We start from the raw sequence: 22,424 nt of genomic DNA on the forward strand, positions 1-22,424 counted from the left end.
TATGTTTAACCCATTACGCAGTATTTCGAATCAAGAACTGTTCGAAAAGCACCTCTGCTATCAAAATAGCCACCATGATAAATATGGACGATTTCTGTTATGAAGGGAAGCCATCATGTGCTATCACCAAATTGACACTTTTTGAGCACAGTAGTGATATAACACTTCTTATTGTTTTACTGTGATTTAATATCATGCGCTACTCCAGCTTGTTTCAGTACTTTTTATCGATGTGCTATCCCTCACAGTTATAGTCCTCCACTGGAAATGCTAGCTATAACATTTCTAGAATTTAAGATGCCAATTCCCCTAGCTTGACAGAATTTCTTAATACACATGATAAAATTCTGCATAATTATACAAAGAAAGGAGGGAGCACTGTCTACATTGAGATTTATAGATTTCAAACATACATGTAATGGTTATAACATATACTCATTTGGTTTGTATCTGATTTGTAAACATGATGATGCCTGAGGGCCACAGAGTGAATAAGTGTTTCAGATAGCTATTCATAGCAATGGTAGTCTTCATAGTTTGTGACCATTTGGCACATACAAGATTTTTTTCAGTAACCTACTCTGATAAATTAAAGTATATATAGGAACATGTTCATTACAACTCTTCTGAACTATAAGGGGAATGGTGTGTGAACTGGAATTAAACTTCTTCTCTACATGTGCATTGCTGTCACCATTACATTGTGCCAAACATCCAGCTATATTATAGCATTTGTTTTTATATATCTTCTATCTGCAGTATATTATAGGTTTCTTTAGTGCTTTTGAAAGACTATATACATACAGATATAATGCTTGGGTCTCTTTATAACTATATGAAAGTTTAATTCTGTCAGGGCTAGCTGACAGAAATTTTGTGTTTGACCAACCTACATGCACCTAATTATAAACTTTCCCTCTACCTGCACGTTGTATTTGAGGGGAATCTTGATGTACATAGAGCTCTGCACAAACATAAACAACTAAAGTAGCCCTTTACAATCCCATATGCTCTAGAATAACCATAATATGGACTCAGTGGAATTCCTATGTACCATAAGTGGCTCTGTAAGGCTCCTGGTGAAAATACACAAGATCTTGTAGTTGTATGTTGTTGGCCACAGTTTTTAGTATCAATTCAAACTGCTGCAATTATAAACTAATAAAACATCTTACAGCTTCTAGGTTGCACCAAGGGTGGGTGGGGGGGCATGGGGCTGAAGTGCCTTCCCTCCAAAATTTTACTTGTGCAAGCTACTAGAGCTGTAGTACAGGTGCAATTGCATCTTATGCATGCATGGGCAGTGAAAAGATGGAAAGAGTCAGGGGAATAACTACCAAGAAGGGCTAAAGAAATTATGAGTAAGACTTAACCTATAGCTGCTGTGTAACCCGAAATACTCTAATATATAGAACAGTCAACTACTCTAATACATTCATCATTTTTGTATAAGACCAGTGTATAAGCTGAAATTAAACCTATTCTTCTTGACCTGTGCAGTGCTATCTCACCATTATTGTGTCAATCGTCCTGCCATATACCAAATTGCTTATAAAGTTAGAAAATTATAGTTAGCTACCTTTTGTATATCCACTGAATCATATAAAACAATTCTTGAAAATCAATTCTGAAACAAATTTTGTTTAATAGGGTGGGTATTTTCAGTTGTAGCTACAAACTTAATGCTTGCATGGGTTGAATGCTTCCTCTTCAAGTAAAACAACAATTATAGTAAATTTTGGCATCTTGTGATAGCTATTCTAAAATTTGGGAGAGCATGCCCCCAGAATTCCTAGCTGGAGCATGTGGGTGTATACATGTACTCCACATACTGGTGAGTTAACCTGCTCCCCTGCTCCACTGACACCACACAAGCCATTTCTTTATTGACTGTTTGGACGGTTACAATAATATTATAATTTGAGCCATGAGACTGTAAAGCATACTTCAAAACACAATGGCAAACTTGTTTAGTATTGCCGATCGTGTTTAGCTCTCCCTTTCTGTTTAAAAGGGATTTGTAAGGTACTGGTGGTGCATGCTTTTCATATGGCAGCTGTATTACAACTGCTAGGCAATAACGATGTCACTTACTTTTATATTGTGAGCCATTTAAAAAGTAACATATATATATATTCAGTCAAAATTCGCACTGTGGGGGCATGCCCCATGCTGGTGCTTCACACACTGTTAAGCTATATAGTTTCATCAACCAGTTGTCACTTATACAGGGACTGATCCAGGGGGATGGGGTGCATGACTAGCCACCCACCAAGCTATACTTACCATATAATACTCAGACTTGAAAATTTTAATAGGTAAACCATCATGGCAAATTTTATGTAATACTAATCATATGAAACATTTGTAGTGCACATTCTTTTGTTATGTTTAGTCACAAACTCTTTGTATATGTCATCAACATTTAGCTAGCGTTGCAGACTGTATTGCTAAGACTCTGAGGTTACCAAGCCTTTAATTTTTCATAGTGGGACGTGATTGTCTGAAACAAGAATAATTCTTTCTGTCACAGTGCTCCCTTTTCATTTTCAGCTGGAGTTGTTGACTGGACATCATAGCACAGCTACCAACAATTTGCTAATTACTACCTGCAGTACACTGAGGTGGCCAGCACAGCATCAATGAGTAGCTACATTTTATAGCTTCCAGATTGCATCTCAGGAAGATGAATATTAATTTTCTTGGCGAGTTTTGTCCACAGACCCTAGCAAGCGAGATCAATTACACTCTTCCAAACCCCCATTTCATGTCTCGCAATGTATATAAATTCAGGGCAGACTATTATTTATATATAGTATTCAGTTAACAACCATGTTGTAGCTATAAGTATTAAAACTTTCACCAAATTTTGACATCTATTTTTCAAAAATTTCCTGTCCTAAATAATTAAGCATGCTGGGCTGGTATGCTTCACACACCTGCACCACATCAATGCACAATTCTCCTGAATTGGCCCCCTTATAAATCCTAAATCTGTCTCTATTGGTGTACATGGAGTATCAACATGTTAAGAAGAGTTATGAAGGAACTTGTACACCATTCAGGGGAAGTGTTCCTATCACAATGTGCCGTATGCACTATTAGACTGAAATATAAAAGACTCAATTGCAATCTTAAACCTATAGCTATAAGTTCTGAAATTCTTGATCCACCCCAGCATGGCAAGGAAGTGTTGAGGAGTACAAAAATAAGCATGATAATGTCAGAACTTTACGTATATTTCAAGATTGTGTGTAATTGCATCCATGAGTTATTAAATGTTTTTGAGGATTCAGCTTTAATAACGTGAACATACTGATATGGGATGTAGCTGTAAACTTTACATCGCATCATTGGTTTTTAATGTCTATGCTTGTATGTACCGTATACAACCACCTATCTGTGGTTCTCCCTGACTAGACAAACCAGAAACTCTTGCAGAAACTAAAATGTCACCACTGACCCGTACTCCGAGTGTGGCCCGGGTTTCAGTTCAGAGAGAAAACCATCATTATAAGGAAATACATTCCACTGATGACTATTGAGTCGTGTTTTTTGGAGGGAGGGCAGTCTGGGACGTACCACTTGGAAACTAATTCTGTGACTACTAACTTAGTCATCAAAAACATAGATTTGTCGAGATTTGTACGTGGTCATATAATTACATCATTAATTATAATTCGTCAAATTCCCAGGTAATTCCCCGCGCTAACAAAATGGCTCGTTTGTCACACTCCCTCCCCAGCAAGTAAAACGACAAGAAGGATGAGTGTTAACAGTGTACCTGCTGGAGGTGAATCAGAGGATGGAGAAGGTGAGAGTGCACTTTGTCCAGACTGTTTATTTGTGTATTCAAAGAGAAGCGGGGGAGATTCGAGGAGATCATGTTGATATGTTACCTCCCAAACGTCAGTAGTGGTGTATGACCTTAATTTAAAGTTCATGATAAAAACTGGCTTTTCTGTTGCTGGTTTGGTTTTGGCCCCGCCCTCCAGCCCACTGATTATTGATCAATTTCAAGATGTACTTCTCTGGTCTTGTATTTCATGTGTTTTTCCCTACACCTAGTCTTGAGCACAAGCTATTAAGCCTAGTCTTGGATTAGTCTTGCGGCGCCCGCCCCTTCACATAGAGTAAGGGTCTGGTCACTCTAGCATTCAAAATTTGTAGCGTGTTACCGAAAACAGGTAATACCAATCAGATTGTGTTGTTGGTAATTACTGTGACGTTTGTTTTGGAGTTACCATAGATACCGTAATGCGTGAAAGAGTTTTTGTGAAGATGTGATATGATTTAGGCTACTTGTAGTTGCCAATAGGATGTTCTTTAAAAGGAGGTAGTGAAAGAGCCTTATAGTTAGAATTTTAATGTACTCGTAAAGCTGCCTAACCAGAATCTTGGTTATGTTAGCAGCCTTTCATTAATCCATCTCGCGAACTGCTTACTTTGTGTGGCTGTTAGACATGCCATTCTTGCTTCCATTATTATGACATCATTGTTTAATTGCATTCCATTGTTACAACTCCATAATACTAGAGTGACCAGACCCTTCCTCTTTATGCGAAGGGGTGGGCACTGCCAGACTAGTCTTGGGTACAAGCAGGTGTGTTATTCTATTGCTGGACACTAGCTGTTGTGGGTAGCCAGCTAACCAGATCAAAAGCTGTATTGTAAATTTCATATAAAACACAGTGAACACGCACTCTTTTCAAGGGGTAGTCACTTCTATACTGTTCGCTGAAACACTACTGGGATCAAGATTCAACCAAGCCAACAAGGGGCTTTTGTACAGAGAATCAAGCGATCAAGATGTCTGCAAAAGTGGCAATCAGGCTTTTACAGTTAGTGATCAAGAATCAAGTCTCTCTTATAGGTGAAATCAAGTGATCAAGGCAAAAGTTTGGTGACCAAAATTCTTGATCCCAGTTGCAAGTTTATCAAATGGCAGTATGGGAAGTAATCACTCCATACTTTTGGTGGTACAACCACATGTATCAATTATAGCTCTCTAATAGTGCTCATTGCAGCGGGAATCATAGTGACCCTATATACCTTTGTAGTTCATGCACGCCTGGATCTGCCATTGACTAGTAGTAGCCAATGACATTTGGGTTGTATTACTGCATAGTAGACAAAATACAGACTTTAATTAACTCATTTTAATTCGTTGAAATTTAAATCTCACATTTTACTTTTTCAACACATGGCTGTACAACCATTTGACACGTGTGTGTTTGTACATGTAATGATGTCATGGGTTAGATCTGTTCAGCAGATCAAACAGTATAGTAGTACTATTTAGTGGGGTTCTCCCGTAAAGTGAACGATGCCTGTAATATTGCTAATTTAGACATTTATTAAATTATGTAAATATTAAAGTCTATACACCTTGCTGTGTTAAATTTGTAGGTGCAAACAGTAGCAACTCAACAAGTAATGGTGGACGTCAGAATGATTATGTAAACATTGCTCAAAACTTTTCAAACATACTGCTACAGAACTCACCAGCTGTACAACAAGTACTTCAACAGTGCAGAGGTGTAGATGGTTCCTGTAATATGTACTGTTTGATGGAGTGTCTGGTAAAGTCACCGGCGATCAGGGACTGTCTGAGACAGACTACATTTCATGGTAGTACCAGTGTGTTGTGTTGTTTTGTTATCTTAAATTACACATTCTATCACTTGTATAGTACAACTTCCTAACAATACTCCAGTGGTAACAGCTGCTGGTCCTTATGGTGCAAAGTTGGTTCATCGGGTATTATTCCAAGAAGAATGTAAGTCGTATATGTACAAGGTGTTGGTACAATAGGACGTGTTAGTAATGTAGGTCCAAAGTGACTCAACTGCAAAAGATCGGTGTGGCTAAATGTCTTGAAGTGCATTTTATAGTTGGTCTATTTTGTATTATAATCCCTGAGTGTTTGCAGTTTGCAATCTAAAAGAAACTAATCTCTATCTCAACAACTTTTTAATACAACTTGAAGTGCCTCCTACAAGAGTATAAAATGATTTGCCAGTAGTGTAACTCAACTATTTGTTAAGTAATTTACCCTCAGGTTCAAGCTATGCCTTCCCCTTTATGTACTACAGGAGATATATTGTGAATTAATGATCATTTTGGACTTTGACTAATGTGGGGGCTGATTGGTTGTAAACATGCCATGGTAGAGTTATCTGTGTGTGTTGTGTGTGTTGTGTTGTGTTGTGTTGTGTTGTGTGTGTTGTGTTGTGTTGTGTGTGTTGTGTTGTGTTGTGTGTGTGTTGGTGTGTGTGTTGTGTGTGTTTGTGTGTGTGTGTGTGTGTGTTGTGTGTGTGTGTGTGTACATGGCTTCTTTAACAGTGCGAAGCATCATGCCATCATTGCATGTCCTGATGTTCAGATGTGTGACTTGTGTGCACACACACACACACACACACACACACACACACACACACACACACACACACACACACACACACACACACACACACACACACACACACACACACACACACACACACACACACACACACACACACACACACACACACATTGTATGCATGTGTATTCATCAGTCTATATATACTTTAAGGATATATACACACATAAGTTCCTTTGCAGACTTTTCACTGTTTCGGCTTGCTTACTACTTATTGTATCAAAGTTTTCCACCTAATCCAAGGATGGGATTAGCTGTCATTACACAGAGATATGCTGTTTCCAAGAAATTTGAAGTTGAAGTTTTGCAACAGCTAAACAGTCGCATTTGCAACCAAAGCATATTAAACTACTTATTGATCGAACTGAGACAGGACAAAAATGTGGCAAAATTTTGGGACACAGTGATAACAATGATTCAGTATCCTGCACTAAAGGCTTGTATGGACAGATACAGACTGCAGCATGGTAAGTACCTGTACTGTACACAAGGTTTTAGAGATTTTTGTGGATTAAAAAATTTTGTATGAGTTAGTGTTAAAAGTGCGGTTTGAGTTTTTTTACCTTTTTGCAAATCCAGTCATTCATGTACACTAACTTATCATACCCCATGCATATGCAAGTTAATAATTTATTTTTAAAATATTTTTTTTCTTAGTAAACAAGCTCTGTGTTCAGGATGTAATGTCAACTAAAAGTGATGGAAACCAGTATGAATGTATTGGAGCAGGTGGTGTGCGTGTGCGTGTGTGTGTGTGTGGGTGTGTATGTGTGTGTGGGTGTGTATGTGTGTGTGTGTGTGGGTGTGTATGTGTGTGTGTGTGTGTGTGGGTGGGTGGGTGTAAACTGTGAATTAGAAGCAGGTGCCAACTGTCCATAGTGAATGAGATTAAGGAGGCACATACTTTGACCCAATACAGTCTCCTGTAAGGTACAGTACCTCCGTAGGGTACTAATTTGAGGATTTGCCAGCACTGACTTGTAGCCACCTGAATAGTGTGCAATCAACTGGGTGGGTACGTGTGACCGTATAATTATAGGTTGCTTGCATGTGCTTGTGTGCATGTGTGTGTCCGTACATTTGTTTGTTTGTCCATTAATGAACACATGTGTTTCATTCTACAATAGTACCTGGTATCATTAGTGTTTAAAATCTAATTCTTTTTGTCTCATTCACAAGACTTGTGTGGCTAATGTAGAAAATGTTTCTTAGCTTGGAAAGCAATGTGCTGTGTTTTCTAAGATTTGTGAGGGTACTGGGATGCATATTGCATAGATATACAATTAGGGCAGTAAAATACTTGATATCTGTACTTGTATTGAGCATTACTTTGACACTGTGAGATGGACAATGAAATGTGTGAACTATATCACAGGTTATAAAATATTGTAATAAGGCAGTCAGGATAAATTTAAGGAGTTCATAGAAATGTTGGTGCACAAAATCAATTTTATTTGGTGTAAACAGGACCCAGTTTTCAGGATGATGCCAGTGCTCCTGAAATACGGCCAGTTTTGCTGCCTCTAACAATTATGTTATAAACTAATTGTGTGTTGTACACAGCTGCTACAGATACAGAGTCCCCATCAGAATGTGATGATATTGCTGATCATGTCAACACTGAAGTGAACATGTCACTGCATAGGAGATATTATCGTCTCTATCAGAGTGAGTGTCTAGTAAACAATTATTTGGTAAATAAGGCTATCTATATTTCTCAGATTTTACCAGCAAAATACACACAGGTGTTAAGGCACATATTTTCTGTGTGGATAACACTTATGCTGAATGTAATCACTGTGATATGGTTGTTGTTTACCTCCAGGAACAGATTTGGATTCCAACACTGTGAACATGATGACTACTCCTGCTGGTAATCACTTATTAGAACTGATGAGAAGTGATAAAGGTACTAATTTGTGTGATGTGTATATTAGTAACAAACTCTGTGTTGTGTAAATCTAAATACTTGTAGGTAGTTACAGTGTAAGAAATGTAACTTCATAGCTTTATTAGTTTAATTTTTCAGAAGATTTGGTTGCTTATATATGACAATGATGGATCTAAACGAAGGCAAATCCACAGGAGCTGGAAAGGAAAAGGGCATGCAAGACAAAATGAGAGTGATTTGGAAATTTTTCCCAGCTAATGTATACTCAATTTGTGTAGTGTTAATCACACTCATTTGTACATCTGAATGGGTTGTGTAGATCAGCTGTTATTATTGAAGATCTTGTCGAGTGTGTAGCAACTGATCAAATTCCAAATGTATTATTAGAGTTTTAACTGTTCTATTAGAGTATCTCAATTGTGTATGGAATTGTAGTGGCTATTCATCTGGTTCTGGACGCCGGCTCATACAGGCTATTCATCTGGCACTCACCCATCATAACTCAAGTATCAAACACACTAATTGTATGAAGGTAGTTATAAGCTCGGGCCAACCCTAGCTTGCCTCGAACTCACCAAAAACTTAACACCTCGAACTCACCAAAAACTTAACAAAAAAGGAGTAGGCTTGAGTGGTGTTGTAAAACAACAGGGAAGTAAAGTGAATGTTTTTTCCACCAGCAGTTACATAGTGTATATATAGTATGCAATCAGATGAGGTAGGACATGACGTCACAATAATTGCATGACGTGTGCGTACTGTACATTTTTAGCATAGGGTATAGTTCTAGTAAGCTGTGAAGTTTAGTGCTGGGTTTATTGTCAGAAATGGTAATTCACTAGTGTAGAAATTGTTTCATGTGATGAGCTTCATTGAGCTCCAGTGATTTTACAATGAACTTTGCAATAGAGCGTTATTTAGAATAAATTCTGATCTTATTTTCAGGTACCTGTGTTATTGTTCGCTGTATTCTTAGTCACTAGTGGTAAATGTAATCGACTATGGCATCTATAATGATGCAAGTAGCTAGTACGTTAGTTTTTCATCATGTAATTATCATTGGAATTCAATTACATTATGCAAAATCGTATGTGTTATGACATCATGTCCTATAGCTACCCCCCCTGGTATGCAATATCCTGAGTGACAAACTGATTTTGTGAATTTTGAAATGCTTCAGGAAATATATAAAATACACAAATAAATGTATGGCTTTTAGGTATAATGATTCCATAGATCCTTGGAACTTTCTACCCTTCAATTTGTTACTGTATGAACTTATGTTATTATTAAGGACAAAATTTATGTATAATGGAAATGCTAATTTGGTGGCAGAAACCATGAACCTCATATCTAGCCTTCAGCCAGTTGTAGGAAAAGCTGCACATGTCACCGTCTTTATTGTTAAGTGATATATTTAATACTAGTGGTATATACTTACTATAAGTGTTTCACTAGAACAAGACAATGAAGCTGAGATAGACAGACTAGTTGATGGTGGTGATCTCAGTTATTACGACATGGCTGAAGCGTGTCTAACAAAACGAAGAATCAACAATCAACCACTATTGAACACAAATACAGGTTTGTATTGTTGAACTAGTCTCTGGTCCCCTTTACATGTAGCTAGGGGCTTATTGTTTGTTTGATTGACATGGAAAGGTATCGAAAGGCTAGGAGTCTGGTATAATTGTAGTTTTGAAGGTGCATGAAAAGGACCATTGTGATTCTTGATGTATTCATGTGCTTGATTTGTAAGTACAGTTAGAAAAATTATGTTTTTGCGACACACACACACACGCACACACACACACATACACACTTATACAATGCATACATCTTGGGGTTTCTTTTTGATGGCCAAGAGTTTTATATAATTATAATTAGTGAGCTTTCTTCTCCATACAAAAGTAACTATTTTTTTGTAAAAACAAGACACACAGTAGTGTGTAAGAAAGCCACCGTGAGTATATTTACAGGAAGAAATTTTCACACATACATAGCTCCGTGCTCCCTTCTCGAATTGGAATCATTTTTATACTGCAAACGCCCTCCACCTTCAGCACCCCACATACCAAATTTGAGAAAGATTTCCTAACGTAATTGTGAAAATATAAGTCTTCAAAAATCAACTTAATTTCTTTGTTTTCTTAGGGGACTTGGGGGAGAGGGCTTAGATTATTCTTTTAGCACACTTTACACAAACCTTTATAAAACGCAAATTCGTAGCTTGATTTTCTTGCGCTTTGGTACACTTTAAGAATGTACTGCATCACAATCATGTACCAAGTTTGGTGCAAATCTGATTAATGGTCATGGAGCTATGGATGATTATTTGCATTACAAAAGGCTGACTTGTTGTCACACTTATAGGGTAGACCGCTTATGGGAATAACTTAAAATGAGTATGCATATAGTTTAACCATCATAGCCCAAACCTTTTGTGGTTTAAAAGAAATCACACTGACAGCTATAGAGTTACAAGGCAAACACCAAACAACTGTAAACCACGAGGTTGAAATATTCTAATAGAACAGTTACCGCGGGATAAAAAAAGGTGCATGAAAAATGTTGAAAAAAATTTACCAGCATTCGAACCAGGGACCTCCATACTGAACACCCATATCCCACTGAGCTACTGCTATCACCACTGATCATCTCACTTAATTTCTACTTTATAAATGACTCAATAGTAAAGGTTCATAGTTTCATAGATCTACCAATGGAAAATCTAAAGCATTCTATGTGTGTTCATCCTAAAAATTGTGTGCTCTATCAGAGCATTACAAAAGTAATCAAATAAACTCTGTAATGCAATACTATTACAACTTCTCTAGTATTCCATCAAATCAAAGCCGATATTATAGCCATTTTGGTACAGATCAGCAGGACAGTACACTACTATTAAGACCTATCATAATGATCATAATCATCATAATAAGTGCTGTGCTAATAAAGCTTGTGACAACAGGCTGTAATTGTATTCTAGCATAAAAAGTGCAGGATTTACTTTGTAAAAATTGAGCAACTACAACTTATCACGTTTTGCATGAAAATCGAGATACTCAAATAGAACAGTCACTGCAAAATCTTATTAGACAAATTAATAGTATACCTAACTTGGAAGGAATTTACTTTGTTATAAAACACTATTGCAAGTAAATATAGGCACCACACACACACACACATATATATATATATATTACAACTTTATATAGCCATGAACAAACAAGCACAAAATTATATCAGTATATATTGGCTTTGGTATCGGATCAGTAAGTATTTTTCTGTATTGGTAGAGCACTAGTTTTGTCTTATATAATGTTCATTGCATCTGTAGGTAAGAAGAACAATGATTTGTGTAAAAACAAACCTCAAAACCATTTTATGGTTGGCTTTGGGTATATACTAAAAGAAGTAAAATCCGCACAAAAACAGCCAAGCTGTATGAAAAGGGTGCGGCCTTTAAAAGCCTGGGTGAAAGAAGTTGTGAAATCAAAGGTGGCGGCTATGAAATGGCTTCAATGATGTTGATGATAACAAATTTTATTAATGCACGAAGGCCATTATTAAAATTTATTATCATCCACATCATTGTAGTCTTTTCATGGCTGCCACCTTTGATTTCACAACTTTTTTCACCCAGGCTTTTTAAAGGCCGCACCCTTTTTATACAGCTTGGCTGTTTTTGCGTGGATATTAAATATCAAGCAAATGATACTTGTACTCTATTATATTTACAATTACAGTAATTTTTCCTTTCAGCATTTGGTGTCGATCTCCATCCATCTTATATTATAAACTGTTGGGAGCAACGTGGAACAAAACCAATAAGTGAGTACTCAGTTAATGGTAAATTGGATAGGTTTATCATGATATGCAGTAATTATATTATTAGCATCAGCAATACACTATACATTTCCTCTATGTAGCACTTGCAGTGGTGAAGAAGTACTATGACTTAATGCTAGAGAGCCTTCCTAATGATTACATGGCAACACTGGAATTTATCTATCTAAAATATCCACACCAAGTTCCCAGTGGTACCATTGAGTATATCACTGCCCCACAGAATATAAGAGAAGTGAAACAAAGACTGTTGGATTTATTTCTCCACTCAATGTTGTACGAGGATAATCCCGATGTAAATACTATGGTGATTAGCATTTTGATGGTAACCATGGATCTCAAAAATCATCAAGATCTTAAAAAAATTGGGGATGGTTAGTTTTAGATTTTGCTGCTGTTATGTGTAGACATGTGTATGGGTACATATGTGATGTAGTCTGGAATAACCGGTCTTGTTGCCTAAGCTTGCCTGATACAATCAACTTTGAGTTAAAGCTATCTAGTAAAATGGCTTGGAAACCAAGCTGTTGGCTACTTATACAGTGGATGCTCTGGAAATGGTGAAAAATGTAGCACACGTAGCTTCAACCATTGGCAAGCTATAGCACACTAAATACTTAAAACTAAGATACTTTTATAACAATGTGGAGGGGGTGGAGGGGAGGGTAATAGGTTGTTTACAAAATGAAAGAAAGAACGCGTAGGGATGAATTTTTCAGGTATCATAACTGCTAAAATGAAAGGACATTTACAGCACAGGCCTTTATTCAGCACCACAGAGCTATACAGCCACATACAGCTATTCCCAGGTTGGCCAGAGCTCCATTAAGACCCCAGACTGTTTGTGTTGCTCACTACTAGGCAGCAAAGGCAGACCACTCGAGCCTAGCTGATTTTGATTGTGAAATTTGATAGTTTTATTCAAGTGACTTTGTACTCTTGGTGAAAAATCAAATCTGCAATAAGACCAGTTTTCCCAGATCCAGGCACCTTACTATATCAGTGTTTGCTATTGGTTGTATATGTACTAATCACTGCAGAATTAATAACTGCAATATTTGATGACAAGTACAATCTAGAGGTGACAAAGCTACACAAATTTAAAGCTGGAAACATGTCTACTAGCAATACTGCCATGGCTAGTCCTCATGTACAGTCTCCCACAATGAGTGGTGATCATGACAAGTCCTGGACTGCTGTTGCCCAAACAAATACAAGTGATACTGATCCTAATCGACATGGTATGTGTATTATTTCTCAATCACTTGTTTATTTTATATGTTGTTCAGGGGTGCAACATTCATGGACGAAAAACAAATTGTATCGCTCATATAGTTCTGATCATAGCATCACGTGTAATGTACATCTACAAAAACTTGGCCCTAAAAGTAAGTTGTGGCATTTATTATGCATGATGTTTAGTCCTTTCCTTGTTAAGATCAAGATGCTCTAATAGAGCAATCAGCTACTCTATTGCAACAGTCATGTACTCAAATAAATCAGTTTCAGAAGACTGATGAAATTTTCACACTTGCTGCCTCTGTTGGGTGTGGTAGCCAATTTTCAGGACTCCTCTCCAGAATTAAATCCTGTGACCTGGGGCATGCCCTCAGACTCCTTTCAGTAGAGCATAAATGTGTTCAGCTAGTTACCACCTTTTTTAGTTTTCAGCCCACTTAGCTATGCCCCTGAATGTATAACTGCTGTGAGTCTGTGACTCCTTCAGATACAGACTAGTGATTGTTTCACATGTTTAGTGAGTGTGCTTGGTTGCTTAGTTATGTGAATAATACTTTGTTCCAGGAAAGGCACGGAATTTAAAACCTAAAATATCACTACCAATCAAAACAAAACTCGCCTATTTCTTGATTACAATGCAGTGTACCATTGAAATCACTGTATTGGATGATGTCATTGTTGTTCTTGTAGCATGTGCAGTTATCAAAAAATATTATGACCAAATTTGGAAAAGTTTTCCAAAGGATTACATGGTCTCACTTGAAAGATATTGTGGAGTATGGAAACTTGCTGAGTCCACAATTGAGTATATTGCTGAAGCGGAAACTGCTGATCTAGCTAACCAGCGACTACTGAATATGATGACTTGTGTAATAGACCACAGACATGAAGACACTCTGTTTCATTTTGTTAATAACATCGAGGTTGTCATTGGAAACTCCAATGTGATGGGTATTATTGAACAGTTGCGAAATGGTATGTCGAATGGTTATGTACATAGATGAAGGTGGTATGCTTTACAGATCTAGTAGAGGCTATCATTGAAGAAGCAAACAGCCGTACCCCTGTGTCACCTAGTGATCCCCTTGGTGATAGTACTGATCCACAACCAGTGTCACTTACTAGCCAAATATCAAATAGTGGGTCAGATGTTGTTCATACATCTGGTGTTGAAGAAACAAATGATGATGGTACGTATCATACAGAATAGTAGTACTGTGTACTACAGTAAGGATCTCCCCAAAATAAGCAGTTCCACCATTAACTGTCGTCTTAATTGTTGGACAGAAAACCTTCATAGAAGAGTCCTATCTATCAGTCTGCCACTGTTGAAGGCTATTGCACAAAAATAGCAAGCTCACTCATGGCATGTGAACTTCTGATGAATATCTGCCCTCTACACCTTGTAGTCTTCAGCCTTACTTTCATGCTAGCTACTAATGTATATCAACACTTTCCTTATGGGCATCTATATAAGGCCACAAATACATTTTAAGTACTGATCCTACTAAAGGAATGGATGGGTCAACTTATAGCAACTGTAGTAGGGCCAGTTTCGCCTAACCACAAAGTTGTCCTGGAGAGAGAGTGAGAGCCCCATGTGCAGGTGCACTGCAGAACATAGTGCCGTTTACTTTCACTGAACTGTGTTGAGCATCTCTATTTAACAGTTAAATAAACACAATGCATGTGTATAGAATGCATTTAGACTTGTGTGGAGGTTAGAAGAGGGGGCTAGAGTACGGAAGCCTTTCCAGGGGCTTTATCTCCTGAAGATCAAGGTACTATAACAGAACAATGGAGTGTGGCATTTACTCTTAATAAAACAGTCAAGTGTTCCTGAGAGTAAGACTACAAATCAGTTATAGAATTCTTACTCATGAAACAAAAGAGATGAGTTTAATGTTTATTTATTACCTCAAAATTTACTGCTAAATTCTTTTTTTGTCTTGTTCTTGGATGTGTGTGCGTGCGTGCTAGTGTTCAAGTGGTTATGTATACTATGCTTATCTTACTTTTGTTAGGTTATTTTGACTTGATTAATGACTTGATGTTAAGCATGCCTGAAGATTACAAGAAGACAATATCAGAAATACAACAGTATCTTACCGTTGATGAGATTTCCAAAATACTGGCATCTCCAGATTTTATGACTGCAAACCAAGCAATTATTAAATGCTTAATGACGCACATGACACATGGTCAACAATTGATGACTTTTTGTAATATTTTGGAATCAATAAAAGATGCTCCTGCTCTGGCTGTTGTTATTAAACGTCTTAGAGAATGTAGGTTATAATATTTATCACTTCTGTTAGTTAAGAATTTATAAAAGTTCCACTTTATTGTTTTATTAATTTTGAATTATCTTTAACCTTACAGATATCTCAGTTAAGATGTATGGTAAAACTGGTGTAGACCATGTAACAAGCAGTGGTAAACCTGCCTCAACATCAAGTACTGACTTATTCACGCCTGCAGTGTTTACCGTACTAGAATCACGAGCAAAACCTGAATGTAAGTAGTTGTTCTCATAATATTTAAAAGTTACATTGTTTAACAGTATTGGCCGTGCTAAGAAAATACTATGATTCACTGTTGAACAGTTTTCCGCAAGATCCTCGTGTCACACACCAAAGAATTCATACCAGTTCTATTCCAATTAGCCCTTCACCACCGCATCAATCCACTGAAGTAAACCCACTAGCAGTTAATCGAGCAATTCTTGATAATTTTATCATCATGGTGGCCCTGTCCCCTGAGGAAAATGCATCATCAGTATTCTGTATGGTAATGAGTATCATCATTGGTAACACTGACATTACAAGGAATTTGGAAATGGGTAGGCTTATGTTGTTAATAAAGTATTTGTATGTATTCCAGGACATGTAACTTGTGCATACAAGAAAACACTTCCATAATGCGAGTAAGCTTCTTTAAGGAATGTTTTAATGGTCTCAGTAGCTTTACATTATTGTCATGATTACTGCTTGATCTGTTTAGGTGTTTGTAATGTTTAGGTTTTAATAAGTTTGATTGTTTCTTCTCCATGTTCACCGCAAAGGCTCAGGACAAGTTTTATGGTTAAAGGTGATACATAGTTGTACATCCACCAACAACAGTAACATTGTTTTGTCATAACATTCACTGCTTGATTGCTAGATGGCCAGCTTGTTTGAAAAACCAATAGTAAGTGTATAGTTTCTGGAGATTGGGACACTTAATATTAACAAGTTATCTTCTCAAAGCATCTATTTTGACATGATGACCTTTATAAGCCATTTCCCTTTCTGTTCCAGTCCCATTTCTGTTTTCCTAGAATTCTACTCAACTTCATATAGATAACCATTGTGGCCACTGTAATGTTGGACACTTTAAAGATTGTTGGCATGTTAGCATATAAGATGGTTACAAAAGTATGCTGGTATTTGAAGTTGCTGTATGTGTGGTGTTTGTAAGTTATATAATGTTAAAGCAGAAACAATACTTTATGTAGACTTACTGAAGGCTGTGAAAGGAAAAGACAACATGGCATCAGTAGTTCCTCTCCTTCCTATGTTGGGATCATTAAGTCAACATCCTCTTGCAACAGGTAATGATGCTACTACACTAAAAATTGTATGTAATTAGTATTTTCTACAGTGACTAGTCATTACAATGAAAAGGATCGAGAAGCTTCTCTCAGTTCCTTTGATGACCATTATGATCTCATGATAAAAATTAATCCTCGGTTTGCTAAAGAAAAGTTTTTGCTGTCATTTAAGTTTCCTATTGGGGACCCACTAACTGGTAATTTGACTTTACAGCCAAATGAAATACAAATGGAAGTCTTGTTAGCATTTGTAAGGAATTCAATTGGTAGCAATGGAGCAAAAGATTTCCTTAAATTAGTTGATATACTTTGTAGTCAAGAGCCATACAGTGACATAGGAGTCTATCTATTAGGTATAATGGTGTATAGGCTTTTGTAAAATGTCAAATACATTTTGTATTTATTCTTGTAGATACTTATCATTCTAAAGGTGGTCATGGAATGCCAACTGTTCACTGCCATAAATTTGGTATGTTTTAAGATTCAAGACAGTCATGTAGAATATTAGTCACCATTGGGTCAAATTTTCTTGGCCTTATATAAGCAGGTAGCTGTATTACATAGGTATTGGAAACGGAGGGGGGAGGGGTAAGACAAGATTGAGATACTCTATGAACAGTCAATTACTCTAATAGAACAGTCACTTTTAAAAGCTTGAAGTATGGTTCCAGTGATAAAAAAGTAGTGAAACAAGATATATGAATGATGGTAGCATTGCACTACATAGTTAGATGGGAAAATCCCTACATTGGCATGTTAGCTGTTCAATGCCAAAGTAGGGATTTTCCCACACATAGCTATGTGTGTAATGCTACCATCATTTATATATACTACATTTTATCACTGGAATAATGACTTTTTAATTGCAAACTTGTTTTTGTTATAGCATAGCTATTGTACACATATGGTTGTGACTGCTTTATTTGAGTATCTTGATCGTATAACTTTTGCATAGAAAATTTAAATTTACAATGAAAAATCACAGTATGTACAGATTATCTTTTTTTCACATAAGAGCTAAGGAATGTGGTGGTTAATAATTGTGATTGTGCAACATCCGTTGTCCTTAAAATGTATCAAAGCCTATGGGAGTGCAGTAAGAAATCTTCGCAGGAGCATAATCTATATCGTTTATTCTTATTATGAGAACGAAATTGTAATCTTCAGGTTGTTAACATTATGATGGTATATAGTTTGTGGAGATTTGCTGTGTTGTAAAGCAGAAAGAAGTGACTTTATCATGGCAGAAGACCCTAGTGACTTTGTTTTCAGCATGTAGAAAGTCTATACCTAGTGAGAAAAATGTTGTTTCTATGTTTCTACAAGGCTGGGAACAACGCTGTGCGATATATCATTCATGAAAATAGGTGATCTTTCATCACTGTGATTCTATCAATACTAGGCGATTATTTCACCTGTTACAGTAGGTTTATAGTGGCCATGTTTTGTTGCTTAAAGATCCTCTATACTAAAGCAGTAAAAATGCCTCATTTTAGGAAAGATGCAAGCTTTAAAACTTAAGATACCACTACCAGTTGACACAAAATCGCTGATTTCTCAATCACAACACAGCCTATCTTTTTTCATCATTGTAGTATAGTGGTTGGCTGGTTGTTATAAAAGTACATTCTTATAGTGAAAATATACAGTATGGTTTGGGCTCCTGCGAAGAATAAAGATCTTACATTTTAAGGCTTCCCAAAGGACACCAGGTGCAACCCATAATAAATTAGTATTCATTACCATACCGTGAATACTTTAGCTTGCGTGGAAATGGATCAAGAGTAAATTATAGAGGTTTGAATAGTGTACAGTATTACATGGCAAAAGAATCAATATTTACTCTGGCCTACCTTAATTTTTTCTTCCCACATCTCTAGCTATAAATAAAAAAAAGCCTGAATTGAGTTACAAAACTGCTTACATGCTTTCAAAGTACCTAAGAGTAGCAGTGTCTGCCCAACCCTCTTTGCTGCAACAGAAAAGGAGCCCCCGCCTTCAAAGCTCTGACCACTATGTCATTTCAAATGACACAAATGTTTCAATTACTGTTGAAGCAAGCAACATCACTGTTGAAGGGTTAGCAATGTTTACTGGAATGTGTTAGAATACTCCATATATAAATGACCAGCATTTTTTGTGTCTCACTTTGAGAATGCAGCACAGCTCATAATACCGTACTGATCTGTAGTAGTATTTTACACAATAATTTGTCATCTGCTTGTACAACATTTTGATACCCTGGTTACTATTAGTTTTAATTTAATAGGTGACTGTTTATCTTTTGTACACCTGACAAAGAAGTTGGAGCATCACAGTAAACAATTACTTGCAGGTATGTAATTTAAATGCTTAATAATTGGGGGTTTTGTACCAAAAAGAATATTTGACCAGAAATAATATTCATTATATTGATTTAGTAAATGTATTGTCATGCCATCAGTGGATACCTTCAATAAGCTTCTAGTAGGAAATATAAATATAATTTGACATTAGACGCTGGCTAGTAATATTACTATATTTGTGCCAATTGTGCCGCAAACTCAAATAGTGGTACTATTTGAAGGGATTAGTTGTTGTTTCTATGTGATTTGTTTACCACAACCTTGTATGCACAATTTTTTTGTATTTGCATGTTTCTGGTGTTCGGGTACCTTTTATGGTCATCTCCATAACATTGTCCTGGCAGTTGTAAATAATTGGAATTCCAGAAAAGGTAGTAGAACCCTATTGACATTTGCCCAGGGCATCATGTAAGTATATATGTCTTTATTAACATTGCTTCTTCTTGTTTGTGCTCTAGGCATACAGTATCAACCTCCTAAGCCCTTACCACAGTATTATGTACTTCGACCACACTTATTGGAGAGACTGACTTATGCCATACTTGTTAGTGATAGCACCTCCATTGATGTTGATGTGTGTCTTGCTAGTATGAATGGATATGGCAAGTCCACTCTTGTTAAAGCTGTCTGTTATCAGAAGGATATTCTAGAGTACTTTCTTGATGGATTCTTGTGGATTAAATTGGGTGCTATGTCACAAGATCCTGTTATTAAACTGAAAAATCTTTATCGCCAATTGACAGCGAAAACATTTACAGGAGATCCAGATTTTCTGATAGAAAAACTAAAGAATTTGGCTATTAATCATTTACATAAACTGCTTGTTATCATTGACGATGTGTGGAAACCAGATGATGTCTATGTCTATGTGGAAATCTTTCGTCATTGCAAAATAATTTTACTTACCTGTAAGCCTGATCTAAATTCTTACTTTCCATCCAGCCATTTTATTAAAATGAGCTTGATAAACACCAATATTGAAACATCGCTAAAATTCCTCACCATGCAAGTCGAAGGTTTTGAGATACCTACTGCAGAACAAATTGCACAACTGAAGGGACTTGCAGAAGACGTGTACCACTGGCCCGTTCTGCTTAGTATTGTTCACTGTCAACTAATACTATACTGTAATAAACAAAAGATGTCTCCCAATGTTGCACTGCAAAAAGTTATGCAAAAATTACTAAAGGTTGGCCATGTCGATGATACGAAAGGACAAGGCTTTAATGCCGAGATAAAACCAGTGATAGAAACAAGTTTAGAGTTTTTAGAAGGTGAAGACATCTCACGTTTAAACCAGCTTGCACATCTAGGAAACGAAGGCACCTATAAGAAACTGCTGCCACATTTTTGGAATGTTACTGAAGCAGTTGCTGAAGATTGTGTTGAAAGATTGCTTTCATGTGGTCTAGTTCAGTACAATGAGGAACTATTTTTGACTGAATCAAGCTACAGTGTTGTGCCATCTGTTGAGGTGCACACATTGGTGGCTCAGTACTTACTTTCAAGAACATACCATACTCCTCTGGATATAAGTTACGTGTAGTTATATCTTTTTGTAATGTGCATTTGCATGTGTAAGTTCAAGAATCATAAATATAACAAAATTGATAAATACAATTATTGTATTTACAACTCTATTCAGAAGCACCACCAACACGTTTAACTCCACCCATGCAAATTTAACTATGCATGCATATAACTTGAGGCCTATGATTGGTACAATTTAATGAGAATACAATGTGTACATGCCGTCTTTCAAACAAATAATATAGTTATATGTGTATATAGCTTGTATCATGTAGTATAGTGTAGTGAGAATGTGAATTTATGCACTCTACACAGTTATAACTAATCTGATCAATGTTTGGAGCTATATGATATAACTCATTGTCTGAATAACTAGAGTGTGTGTGTGTGCGTTAATAATTGAGTCAGTTGTTGAATACACAACAATTATTTTATTTGATAAAGCAAGTTTGCTATAACTAGAAATGATAATGATTAGTGAAAGAAATGTAAAGTATTAACAAACACTCACTATATAAAAAGATTTGATGATTATATTAATTACTGTGCAGCAATCAAAGCAGATTATAATGCACAGGTGTGATACATTGTATGTGCTTGTCTAAATTAATACAAAAGTGACCAAAGGTTGGGCCCAGAGTTATATTAGTTACAAAAAAGGGTAAAGTGTTCCAAATTTTAATCACAGAAGGGAAAAATGAAAACTTAAAGGAGTCAATTCTTGTGGGTGGTTGAGTGAAGTATCCTTTTCTTTTTGAATGGTAATTACAAAGTAGCAGGTTGGTAAGTCAATAAAATTATTTAGTATTTTATGCATTATAACATTCTTGCTAGATTGCAAACATTTATAGCAGCTACCAGAAGCTGAGAGAAATCACATAAACTGTTAACTCGTATTCTGCGTTGTCCGGTAATAGTATAGCACGATTGTGACTTTTTATATAGACTTGACATTGCAAGATAACGTAAGGCTGACATTGCAGGCTTGATTAACGCAAGGCTTGGCATTGCAGCTAATGCAGTAATGGTTTTTGGGGAGGACGATTTGAGAGGTCATACTTTGATGTCAGAATTTTTAACCCTAGTGTACCCTCAAATCAACCCCTACACTCTGCGTACCGACGTCATGACAAGGAAAAGAGACGTGAATACCAACAACAGGTTCATGAAGTAGAGAATGCCTCATTTACTCCCTTAATTTTTACTACTACTGCCGGTACTGGTGGAATACTGAGGTGATGCTGCTACTCAGTTTTATAAGAGATTGGCCAACCTTTTGAGTGTAAAGCACAGTCTTTCCTATGGAATAGTGATGGGATGGCTGAGATGTAAATTGAACTTCTCTTTGTTGAAGTCTGCAATTATGTGCATTCGCGGTGCCAGGTCCAGTTTGCGCTGTCCCATTGCTGAGGCACCGATTGCTGTGCAGGTCGCTGAGGGCCATATTTAAGATAATTTGTTTTTGTTTATTATGTACTGTTTTATCTTATGTCATTAATTTATTAACGGAAAAAAAAAATAGACTTTACTATAATATCATGTGATCAAATACTC

At 36.6% G+C, this 22,424-nt stretch overlaps 1 protein-coding gene across 2 annotated transcripts; it reads left to right on the plus strand.

Moving 5' to 3' along the window:
• The first annotated feature begins 3,685 nt into the window (after positions 1 to 3,685).
• Positions 3,686 to 21,092, plus strand: LOC136260319 (uncharacterized). 2 transcript variants are annotated; one of them, XM_066054010.1, is made up of 22 exons: positions 3,686 to 3,814; positions 5,410 to 5,640; positions 5,693 to 5,779; positions 6,607 to 6,891; positions 7,082 to 7,153; positions 7,988 to 8,092; positions 8,250 to 8,333; positions 9,774 to 9,899; positions 12,081 to 12,149; positions 12,248 to 12,538; positions 13,205 to 13,405; positions 13,454 to 13,552; positions 14,094 to 14,378; positions 14,426 to 14,593; positions 15,428 to 15,691; positions 15,786 to 15,920; positions 15,967 to 16,245; positions 16,900 to 16,995; positions 17,046 to 17,348; positions 17,408 to 17,464; positions 19,265 to 19,330; positions 19,799 to 21,092. In XM_066054010.1, the coding sequence occupies exons 1-22, from the start codon at positions 3,766 to 3,768 to the stop codon at positions 20,884 to 20,886; spliced, it is 4,440 nt and encodes a 1,479-aa protein (XP_065910082.1). In that variant the 5' UTR covers positions 3,686 to 3,765; the 3' UTR covers positions 20,887 to 21,092. The 2 variants fall into 2 exon arrangements, with proteins under 2 accessions (XP_065910082.1, XP_065910083.1); XM_066054011.1 differs by having other exon boundaries at positions 5,410 to 5,631.
• The last annotated feature ends 1,332 nt before the right edge of the window (positions 21,093 to 22,424 follow it).

The sequence above is a fragment of the Dysidea avara genome, chromosome 7 (genome assembly GCF_963678975.1).
Source record: "Dysidea avara chromosome 7, odDysAvar1.4, whole genome shotgun sequence".
Lineage (NCBI taxonomy): Eukaryota > Metazoa > Porifera > Demospongiae > Dictyoceratida > Dysideidae > Dysidea > Dysidea avara.

Bases quoted from the DNA above. Each gene is read 5' to 3' on its own strand.
- LOC136260319 (XM_066054010.1), top strand. From the start codon at position 3,766: ATGAGTGTTAACAGTGTACCTGCTGGAGGTGAATCAGAGGATGGAGAA. The intron at 12,539-13,204 runs GTTAGTTTTAGA...TAATCACTGCAG, and splicing joins TCTTAAAAAAATTGGGGATG to AATTAATAACTGCAATATTT. The intron at 15,692-15,785 runs GTAGGTTATAAT...TTAACCTTACAG, and splicing joins TATTAAACGTCTTAGAGAAT to ATATCTCAGTTAAGATGTAT.